Below are 11,223 nucleotides of genomic sequence, written 5' to 3'. Positions count from 1 at the left end.
TTTTTTTTTTTTTAAGGAATAGGCCTTGACCCATTTCAGTGTCCTTGTGATCAAATGGGAAGTTTCCAACCCAAAGACATTATTTGGGGGTTTTAAAATATTTAATCTATTTCTTAACCTGTATTACACAAATTATAAACTGTTTCCATATCTGTTTCTACATTTGCTTTCATAGCACATATGCTAAACATGTTTTTAAAGTTTTAAATTTAAGTGTTAAGTACTTGGTATCAGGAATAATTTTAGAATTAAAACTTTTACAATTAGTATTTTGGTAGTAGGTATGGGATCAAATTTTCTTCAGTTGTCAGCATTTGGAATCCTTGCCATGAACAACCTTAAATTAAAAAACAATCTTTTAAAAGATAAAATTTAAACTAACTAATCAAAAAAAAAATGACAGCATCTTCTAAGTGAGGATTGCTAGCTATACATTTAAATTGATTTCTGCTTTAAGAACTGATACAGCAAGTGTATGGACTGACCAGCCTCAATATAGCATATGCAGGTGTTATAGATAATCCATTTGTAAAAAAGCTCAGGAATTTTTAGAAAGGTAAAAACAACCCATCTTCGATGTTCCTAGATTCTGACTTCGAAGAATTTGTAGGATATACGTGAGTCACCATATTCCATATGCACACATGACCACTAACACTGATTGTAGCTCACTGTTACGTTCTGTGTTGAGCATCAGGTGCCTGAGGATCTTGCCTATATAGTTTGTGGTCATCTTGTTGACCAACAGGTATTCCTTTTGTTGGACCAATTCCATTTTCCATCTCTCTGTGCTGTGATGGAGGCGTGAGTCCTGAATGCAAGTGTGAAGAACCTACTGTTGAATGGTGACTAACGTCCACTTTAGCTAAAATTTCATAATACAGCAAGTAAAACACTGGTGTTATTATACCCACTATCAACATTATCACGACAGCTGTCCACCAACCAATCCCCCAGTCTGCTCCGTAATACGGATCCTTTCGGTGAATGCTTTTGTTATCAGGTTCAAATCGGACCTGCTGTGCTGTTAAGGCAGACACTACTTCATTCAGGTTCTCCTTCTTGGTGTCTGTACACTTGACTATTTGTTCTATGTCTCGATCCACTTCTTTTAGGAAACTGCCAGCTGACTCACTGGAAGAAAGAGAATCATCAGCTGGCACAATGTCTTGCTCTTGAAAATACGGAACAGGTGGAGGATGCAAAACTTGTCTTCCTTTGAGAGGGTGAAGAGTTTCAGTCAAAGAACTAAACCTTTTAACTGGAATTTTGATAGACCTAAGAGCAAAAAAGTCTTGATCACTGATGAGATTGTTAACTCTTTTGATATCTGCTACCTGCAAAAAAGAAAAATGCAACATTGAACTGAATTCTAAAACTAGACCTTCATTCATTCACTTACTTTGGAGAGAAAACAGTTCAATGCCATGCACCGTCAGTGCTGTTACCACACACAGATGTAGGCTTCCTTGTATATGAGAACTGTAAACACTAAATTTATCTAGTGTTAGGAAATCACCAACAACTTTGTGTTATCCCCTAAATGGGAACACTAGTTAATGCTCATATATTTTGCTGTTTCTCTTCATATATCATACAAATGTACCACAGGTAATGTATGTCCGTAAGCAATTTGTGAATGAACAATTATTGGTACCAATGTTTCTTATTCCAACCTGGCAACTAGAGTATAAACACTTTAACTTACCCAATTAAAAGTACTTTATTTTACTTTACCATAAGTAAAATGCCATTCACACCACAGGGCATCATGGTTCCAGTTTTCTCTAGACAGGAAACACCGTACCAAATATATTAAAGCTCTGTTTCCCGCTTTAGTTGTGTGAGGTGGACTAAAGTCTCATGCAATAGCCAATTTTATTCAGAGTATCAGACTACTTATACTCTAACGGTTAAGAATCTGAATAAAAAATACAATCACAAGGACAAGCCACAAATGTTTGAAAAAGCATGGTTTCCCTCAAAGGAATATGAATAACAATGTCTGAGGTAAACTCACTTCTGTCTACTACACCTCCAGGAACAATTCTGGGTTTTGAAGTAAATGAGATTCTTGCCTTGTGGTCTTGGAGTATTCTCACAAGCACTTAGAATTCTCACACAGCTCTATTCCTAGACTGTGTTCCAACTGGTATGCTACTTTCAAAGATGTTAAAATGTAAGAAACATGTACTTGCCGTTTAATGTGTAATTCACAGCAGGCTTTACTCTAACACCAGACTCATGGTTTCTTTATATATGCTATAACCCCCTTCGCTGCTATGATAGGGGAAGAAAGGGTGGGCTCTTTCTCAGATTAGCCAGGCTCTCTCCCTACCTTTACTAGTTCCATTTGTTACATTGAAGTCAACACTTCAAGCTCTTAGAATGAGTCTAGGATGGGACTTTGGCTTGGTCAGCTCCATGGGTGATGACGCCACTCAGATACAAAAGAGGACAGTTGGAAGAGGATGCACATAAAGACCACAGTGGCTTTCAGGTGCCTGAGATAGACAAGTGAGTGATGTTCAGGAGGGGTGGAGACAGATGTCTGAAACTCGGCTGAGAGGATGTGAGACTTGGATGGAGTCACTAGAACAGACTATGAGGAAAAATGAGAGGAGTGCACCTGTGCAACACCATGTATGTGAGACATGAGGAAAAAGTGTCGAGGAAGGAAGTCTCTGAAGCCTGCAGTGAGTGTCAGGAGGTCAAGCAGAGTGTTAAAGAGGGAGCTCATGAACAGAACTACATTAGTGCCTGTACTTGGAAATTAAAAAAACATCTGACTGGACAACGTCTTGTACAGTGTGTTTTTGAATGACTACTGAGAGAGAACTATAGACTAACCAGGAGGTGAGAGTGTAGAAGGAAAGAGTACTTGTTAGCCACTTTTGTCTTAAAACAAATGAAGACTCAGTGGCAAGCCCCAAAGCATGACTCCACTCTATTTTAACATCTGCTTTACTAAGAACCGCTTGGGAGTCTATGAATTGGGCACCTAAAACTCACCATATACATCTCTAAATAAACTGAATCATGTTTTCTCTTATGCTAACTTGGACACAATTTGTATTCCAACCCTGGATCTTTCGTTCCCCTCATCACTGTTTTGTAACAGCTATATTTTTAATATAGCAATTATTCCTGAGTGCATCTTCAGAGCAACATAGGTCCTTCCGAAAGAGAATGTTTCTTTGCAGGGTGAGTTTCCATCACAAGGGAGCACAATGAACAACTGTTACAGGATATTTGAATCTGCTTCTAAAGTTAGGGTATGACTCAGCCTTTCATTCACACTTTTCATCCCTCTGGCTGGAATACACCTTTAACCCCAAACAACAAAGGTTAAAGTTAGTTTGTAGAAGGAACCATGCATGTTTTAAGGAGATGTCTAATCAAGTGGCAGAAAAAGTGATGAATCAGAGAAATATTTTACAGAATAGGATATGTCCAACTGTCTTGAGAAGAGAGTGGAAAGGGGAGCTACTGAAGGGAGAGAAGGACAGTACAGGAAGAAGAGAGTACAGTGCAGGAATACAGTAGAGTTCATGGAGAGCAGTGCAGTAGAGTTGAGAGGGAGAGTAGAGCAGCCCAGAGAGGGAGGAGGAGGCAGTGTTACCAGGAGACAGGTTGAATAGAGAAAAAGCTAGATACAGATAAAGACAGATGAGCAAGAGAATGAGGAGGCTGAAGAGTAGAAAAGATTGCTAGAGTTAGTTTGAGACCAAGCAGAGCAATTCCGAGGTGGAATGAAAAGCCAGATTGGATAAGTCAGCTGGGAGAGGAGTTTGAGCTAAAACAGCTGAGTTGAACCAGCCAGCCAGGGTTCAGAAAGAACAAGAAAGGGTGAGCTTGCTTACTCAGCAGCAAGTCTCAGAGACTGAAAACATTCTAAGCCTAGATAAGACTGTAGGGAGGCTAGAAGCTTCCAGGACTAGCAGACAGAAGCAGTAAGCCACACAGACAACAGTTACTTCAGGAGAATGAAAGGTACTTTTACAAGCAATCAACCCCCCTCCCCGACACCTCCTCGCCTCTAAAGCTCATTAGTGTCAGCATTCCTGTTTCAGTTCTTAGTGACTGCAATGATGCTGCTATACAAAAGGCAGCTAAGGAATGAAAACTTGGTGCACACCTTTCTAGCTCATCAAAAACATGCCAATGAAAGATACTAATCTTTACATCTAAAGCTATACTTTATTTTGACATACTATGAATAACTGCAATAGTTTAACCTGAAAAAATATTACACAGAATAGCGTGGCCATAGGAAGTTTTTGTTTTGTTTTTTTTTTAATCTTATTTAGGCATATATACATACAAACATTTATGTAGCAAATGTATAAAAATGTGAGTTCTTACTGCATAGTATTATAAACAGGTCAAGGGATTTTGAATATAAAAATATTTTACATTTATGAAAACTCCTATAGATGGAAATGTTAAACAGAAAAAGAATGATACAGGATTTCACATTATATGTTAAAAATAAAAGAGGGTTATAGAGGCTCAGGGGTAAAAGGTATGTGCTGCTCTTTCATGCGCTTGGGTTTCGTCCCAAGCACCCCTATCAGGCAGCTTACAAAACTTGTTACTCCAGCTCCAGGGAAACTAATGCCCTATTCTAGCCTCCACTGAAGTCTATAAGGTTATAAGGGTTATAAGATATGAAAAATGCAAGTTGCAAAATAATACACAATATATAACAATATTAAGAACAAAATACATCAATTCCTTATCAACCTCTAAATATGTATTTGTATACATATACAAGCACAACAAGAAGGTACAGAAACACACCAAAGTGACAGGCTGAACTGAGAGTAATTCAACCACTCCCTTAAAATGTGACAAAGGTCATGTCCACAGGCATAGGAGATCTCTGTGCAAAATAAAAAAACAAGCAGAAGGTACAGGGAGGAAGGTAGGAGGACACAGAAGAGGAGACATTGATTTACTTCAATGCTGGCTGGTCTAATGAACAAATCAGTTATTCTGGACTATATAACTCAAAATAAATTAAACTAGAACCTACCGTACAGCAGTACTGAAGGGCTACTGCATTTAGAGTGTCTCCTTCCTGGATATCTTTTGTTAATATAACGATGTCATCAAGTCTATCTCTCGATGTGCTTCGTCGAACCTTCTCCCTTCCCCGGGACCGAAGTTCGTAGACTTCAGCATCTTCTTCCAACATGTCATTGTCTGTACAATTCCCAAAAGTATGTACATGGCCACTGGCCTGAATTCCTGGGAGGGAAATAGTCCGATTCTGATTCCTCCCCGCCATGATGTTATAACTGGGGGAAGAAAAGAGAGAACCTTGAAATGTGGCTGATCCATTTCTGTGATTTACATGCATCTCACATACTAGACACTACTTTTCCCACGATTGTTTTAGTTATGTAGGAATTTAGGTTCAGGTTCTGGAACTGTTGAAGTGCAGCCCACACCCAGACAGGGGGGTCGACAGCGTGGGAAGAGGTCAGCTAATGCACGGCTGACACTTTCCACTCAGGACTCGAGTTCACCTAGACACTTTTACGTAACCCCAGGCTTCCTGGTATATCCAGCAGGTATGCAATGCCAACACTTGCCAACAGTAAATCAAGGAGGAGTTCATTTTAAACCCATTATTTGGCATATGATTTTACCACTTACTAAAGACAAAGGTAAATGTGAGTAATGAGACACTGTGCTTGTCTCTTCCTCTGTCACGGACTCGATCAGTCTTGCGCACTGATGGTGCTTGCTGCCAAGCCTGATCACCTGAGCTCATCCCTGTGACTCACATGGTAGAAGGAAGGCCAATATCCACAAACTGTCCTCTGGCCTCCTAATCCATGATAGAAGAACATTGTATGAAAATTGAACCTTGGCTGGGATTTCCGTACTCCACAGCATGCAGAGAACCTGCAGCACTTTCAGAGTTATCAACGAAATGATTCGAGTTGCCAGTGCTAAGCAAGCAGTTTCACTTCAGTGCTAGCACACAATGTCCCATGGTTTTGGCCAGTTCAGAAACTGTCCAAAATCTCAAGCCAAATAAATGCATTTAACCACTTGCTGCGAAGCCCAAGTCAGAAATCTGTAAACTGTTTGCCTACAGCGTGTGTGCTGTCACAAGTAGATGTCAGAGAACAACTCCAGATGCTCGGTTCTCCCCTTCAACCATGTGGGTTCTGGGGGTGGACCTCAGTTCACCAGTGCTAGCAGAAAGAACCTTTGTACACAAAGTCATGTGCTGGTCCTCTAACAGCATTTTAAAAGAGATAAAACATTGTAATAAAATACTATCCAAAACATTTGTTTGATACTCAGATGCTGAGACATGCCGGTAGAAAACTGTTCCACCTCTTTGTTTTGTAATCGAAGCATTATGTTTATCTTGAGTAGGGAGCTTTCTCTGAAGTCTTTGGTTAGCATCATGCAATCTGATAACAAAGACAGTGCACAGGGACAGAACCCAGGCTGCAGTCAGTTAGGCATGCAGCAGGGCGACCAGTGCCTGAGCTACCTAGGATACCTGGCTCTCATCTCAGTTTCAGTTACTCTACACTCAGGACCCTTTTATTGTGGCCGGATTGTTCATAAGCCCACCTCCAGGAATGTGAGCCCAGATGTGGTTGACACTCTGTTTTAAGAAGCTGTGACTGTCTGTGTGCGGTGACACACACCCTTCATCCCAGCAGTGGGTAAGTAGAGATGAGCAGATGTCTCCTTGAATTCAAGGCCAGTCTGGTCTATACAGTGAGATCCTGCCTCAATTTAAAAAAAAGACAACAAAAACAATAAAAGAAGGTGTGATGTAATGAGCTATGTATCACAAGAACATGGGATAACTGTATTTTAAATTAGAAAAGTTACTGTACTTTTTGATGTCAAAATATTAAGTTCTTATTCTATGACTAGGAAGAAAATTGGAAAATTTTGTTTAATGTCTTAAGAATTTTTGACTACCTGCAACTTCTAGTTCTGAAGGAATCAAAATATTTGTTCTATACACCCACACATACACATACAACCTGCAATACTTGTATGAACTTCAAACCTTTCTTGTTCTGCATTTGACTCACGTGAAATTAACGTATCTCTGCATTTCTTACTGGCTCATGTTAAATTCAGATTTAATGTTTAGTACAGTACAGTATATACTGTTATAGGTCATAACTTTGCTCCTGACCAGGGATTTGTTTTTGAACGCTTTTGATATAACTTAAAACTCTCATCAAATTCAATTTGTATGCCATGAATACATCTTATTTACTTCCAAAGTCACTATTAGCACATCTTCATCAATTTGGTCCAATTCTCATTAAAAAGAAAGAAGAACCTAAAACAACAAACTTCTCATTCAGTATTGACTTCTCTTAATCATCCATGTAAGAGGACTGATGGAATAAGAGGGGCTTTTGCAGATAAAACAAAATTCAAACTCCAATGTATCTCAGGCATGAAACAAGAAGTTAAAAAGCCTCCACAGCTAAATATAGTGCCATTCTCTTACAATGTGGACAACAGAAGGGCTGCACAGCGATGGGGTTTGACTAGTTTTCTGGTAGTTTTCTTTGTCAATTTGACAGAAAACTAGAGTCCTCTGAGAAAAGGATACTTCTGTTGAGAAAATGCCTCCATCAGGCTAGCCTGAGAGCAAATCTGGGCAGGGGAAGGGGACATTTCCCTAATCAATGACAGATGTGGAAGAGCCCAGCCCACCGTGGGTGGTGATGTCACCTCTGGGCTGATGGTCATGGGTTGTATAAGAAAGCAGGCTGAGCAAGCTATGGAAAGCAAGCCAGTAAGCAACATCCTTCTACCACCGTCTCTGAGTGCCTGCCTTGGCTTCCCTCAAGGATGGATGGAAATGTATAAGCCAAAGAAACCCACTGGGATGATTTGTATATGCTTGGCCTAGGGAGCGGCACTATTAGAAGGTGTGGCCCTGTTGGAGTAGGTGTGTCACTGTGGGTGTGGGCTTTAGGACCCTCATCCTAGCTGCCTAGAAGTCAGTGTTCTGCTAGCAGCCTTCAGGTGAAGATATAGAATTCTCAGCTCCTCCTGCACCATGCCTACCTGGATGCTGCCATGCTCCCACCTTGATGATAATGGACTGAACCTCTGAACCTGTAAGCCAGCCCCAATTAAACATCCTTATAAGAGTTGCTTTTGTTTGTGGTTTTTATCACAGCAACAGAAAGCAAACTAGGTCAATTATAATGAATTTCTCTAAGACAGCAAAAAGAAACGTTAAATACACACGTGTGTTATCTCCATGAAGATAACATCTTCCAGCAAACGTGGAAAAGCAGAGCCCAGGGGAAGAGAAAAACCATTAAAAAGTTATGTCATGGATCCCAGAATGCAAAATGACATCTAGAAGGTTGGACAAAAAGCAACGACAAATCAAAAACCAAACAAACAGTGGGTTGGCAGGAAATAATCCAAACTCCAAAACTCAGACAACAAAAAGGTGATAGTCTCTATGTAAAAGCATACCTAAATTTCAAAACTATTTCATTTCATTAAATCCAGCCCTTAAAAATCCAGATTCTGACCTTACTTTACAGCAACACTGTATTGCTTTAAAAGTTGCAAAGTCTCTATTTAGATAATTTACTAATAGCTCTACATTAGTAGCTTGTTTCAGTTGCTCCCACGGGTACTACATTATTTATTGCCTACAAGCACTCCTAATTTGACAGACCCAAGCTAAAGAATGCCCATATCTCACATCTCAGTATCCGTTTGAAGTCAGGAGCATACCTGCTTCTATAAGGAAGTTTATTTCCACTAGTTTATTTCCACTATCTAGGTCTTTTCTGAAAAACAAAACAAAAAAACTCACATCTTTGATGGAGAGGGTATCTCTCAGTTTTGTGGAATCAGTAGCAAGTTGCGTACATACATACATGTACTACCTCGGGAAGTATCTGTTTCAGATCCTCAAAACATGAGCAGAAAAGACTCAATGTAAAGCTATGCATATAGTGGTTATGTTGCCTTAGGTACGCAGTCCCTCTAAAGCACTCTCCCTTCCATTCTTAGTACAGCTATCTGAAATTTACTAATACCCAGAAGCCATTTGAAATAATGTTTACTTCTATCAGTCTTTTCCTCACCACAGTCTTAACTAGGAATCGAAAGACTGGCATCTTCATGCGTCTGACTCTATTCCCCTAAAATGAAAGGAAAACAGAATAAACAATCTGTACACTCATGTCTGACTAACCAATATTGGCTGTGTTCGTCTGTAATCCAAGTGCCAAGCTACACTTTGGCCCAGGCAGGTAATGATATGCACAAACTACTACAGATTAGAAAGTACACAGAATCCGAGCAATCAGCCTCAATTCTCTTTACCTCTCTGAATTATCTATGGAATCTACTGCTTCTGAAAACTAGACCATGTTGCATACTACACCGCTGACAAACTTCCTGAAAGTGATCATCAATGGATACAGTGTGCATGTTTTCATCCACTAGGTCTAGACCAGAAAGCGACCCCCCAAATCCCTAGGTACTACATAGTAATTGCTGCTGGGTATTTGGTCTTGACCTTAGGCAGGGAGCAACAGAAGACTCACGGTGCACAAACCAGTTCAGCACTTAGGACAGAATCACCCCGATCCTAATTCTCCAGGGCCAATTTTAAACCTAAGCAACAACTGCAAAACTTCCTCCCTGTTTCACTCCACTCGCTTTTATTTTTATATTTTTATTTTTCCTTTTCCTCCGGACGTCCCCCGCAAAGATGACATCTCTGATTTCTAAGTCGCGGCATCAGACTGGGACGCTTCAGAGCAGATGCTATGGGGATAGACAGAATGGCCCGGAAAGGGCTGCCCAGAACCGGGAGTCCTTCCGAACCGGGGACAGCGCCCCACGGTGACCCGCGATCGACGTCGTGCCCGGCCCCGCCCACCCCAGCCACCGTCACCTGTCCTCTAGCAGGGACGCGGCGACACGGTTATGTCCGCCACCGCAGTCGCGGCCCCGGAGAAGTTCATGACCGACTCCAGGTTCTCGGGTGTCTGGGTCCGCTTCTACCACCGTCGCCGCCGTCGCCGCCGTCGCCGCCGTCCCCGCCTTCCGCACCGATAGCCGCCGCCACGTCCGCAAACCTGTGGTGCGTCATCGCGTAGAGTAGGCGGAGGTGCGAGGGCGCGGGCGGGGGCGGGGAACCCAGAACCGGGCGGCCAACCGCAGACCCACGCCAGCACGCAGGCGCGCCGATGCGACTGGCGACTGGGGCGGGGCCTGAATTTAGCCCCACCTCTAGCCCCGCCCCTCCCGGGGCTGCCGAGCCGAGTTGGACCCCTGCAATCTGTGGATGGTGCAAACCCAACCGGCCCTCTGGGCTAAGAAAGGTACTGAGTGGAGGCCGTGCTTGAGGAAGAGCCAATGGAGAGCCGCTGTGCATTTCTTCATGCTCTGTATCTGGAACTTTCTTCTCGGTGGGGCAGAAGAAAGCAAAAACACTGGGTTTACGTCCGTGCTTTAGAAAATCGAACTATGTATGAGCCCTAGAGCAGCAAACATGATAGGCAGAGTGCCTTGGGGTCCTTTAAAAGGTGAGCAGAGTGAACCACCTAGAGCCAAGCTTTGGAACGGTTTGCCCTGGAGCTGCACTTTGAATGGGACAAATTTTGTCAACAACTTGTAACTAACCTACTTGGATTTGGAAATTAGCAGGACTTCATTGGTAGTCAGTGTTGCATTATATGATGACAGTGAAATAAATACCTCACGTCTTCCGACTTAATGTTTATTAGAAACTTGCGGAAGGGGTAGATAAAGTGTTTTTATTTATGCAAATGATGTATAACATTTTAACAGTGCGCCTGGTGTTTTGTGTTGACTACAGACACTGCACTTAACTAAATGCTTACCCGTTTAGGTCAACATTGCCTAAAAACGTACCGCATTTTTCTTTACAGTTTGAATATTTATTCCTTATAAAGCCCTTTGGAACGCTGTTCCAAACCCTTGTCAAAGTTTTTTGGTTTTTTTTTTTTTTTTTTTTTTTTTTTTTTTGATTGTTTGTTCTGTTGGTTCGTTGGTCGCTCGGTTTTCTGGGAAGTGCCTCTGCAAAGGCTGGGATTTCACTTACATTGCAATAAGCGCCTTTTATTTGAAAGGATAGGCACTGTGCTGAACAATGCTATAAAGAACTCCAGGCAAAGACAACCGGGGTAGGGGTGGGGGCGAGGGCTTGCCCAA

At 41.7% G+C, this 11,223-nt stretch overlaps 1 protein-coding gene across 2 annotated transcripts; it reads right to left on the bottom strand.

Annotated features, from left to right (window-relative positions):
• Positions 1-10,184, bottom strand: Lysmd3 (LysM domain containing 3). Of its 2 annotated transcripts, none has more exons than XM_031360270.1 (3): positions 9,941-10,184; positions 5,039-5,303; positions 1-1,337 (listed from the first exon to the last, which is right to left on the bottom strand). In XM_031360270.1, the coding sequence occupies exons 2-3, from the start codon at positions 5,291-5,293 to the stop codon at positions 675-677; spliced, it is 918 nt and encodes a 305-aa protein (XP_031216130.1). In that variant the 5' UTR covers positions 5,294-5,303; positions 9,941-10,184; the 3' UTR covers positions 1-674. The 2 variants fall into 2 exon arrangements, with proteins under 2 accessions (XP_031216130.1, XP_031216131.1); XM_031360271.1 differs by lacking the exon at positions 9,941-10,184 and adding an exon at positions 6,604-7,871.
• Positions 10,185-11,223: the final 1,039 nt, after the last annotated feature.

Source organism: Mastomys coucha, unplaced genomic scaffold (genome assembly GCF_008632895.1).
Source record: "Mastomys coucha isolate ucsf_1 unplaced genomic scaffold, UCSF_Mcou_1 pScaffold8, whole genome shotgun sequence".
NCBI lineage: Eukaryota > Metazoa > Chordata > Mammalia > Rodentia > Muridae > Mastomys > Mastomys coucha.
The sequence above is the reverse complement of the archived record's forward strand: the minus strand, read 5'-3'. Positions and strand labels throughout refer to the sequence as shown.

Coding starts and splice junctions, on each gene's coding strand:
- Lysmd3 (XM_031360270.1), bottom strand. CDS start 5,293: ATGGCGGGGAGGAATCAGAATCGGACTATTTCCCTCCCAGGAATTCAG. Junction 1,338..5,038: donor CCCTTCAGTACTGCTGTACG/GTAGGTTCTAGT, acceptor TCTTTTTTGCAG/GTAGCAGATATCAAAAGAGT.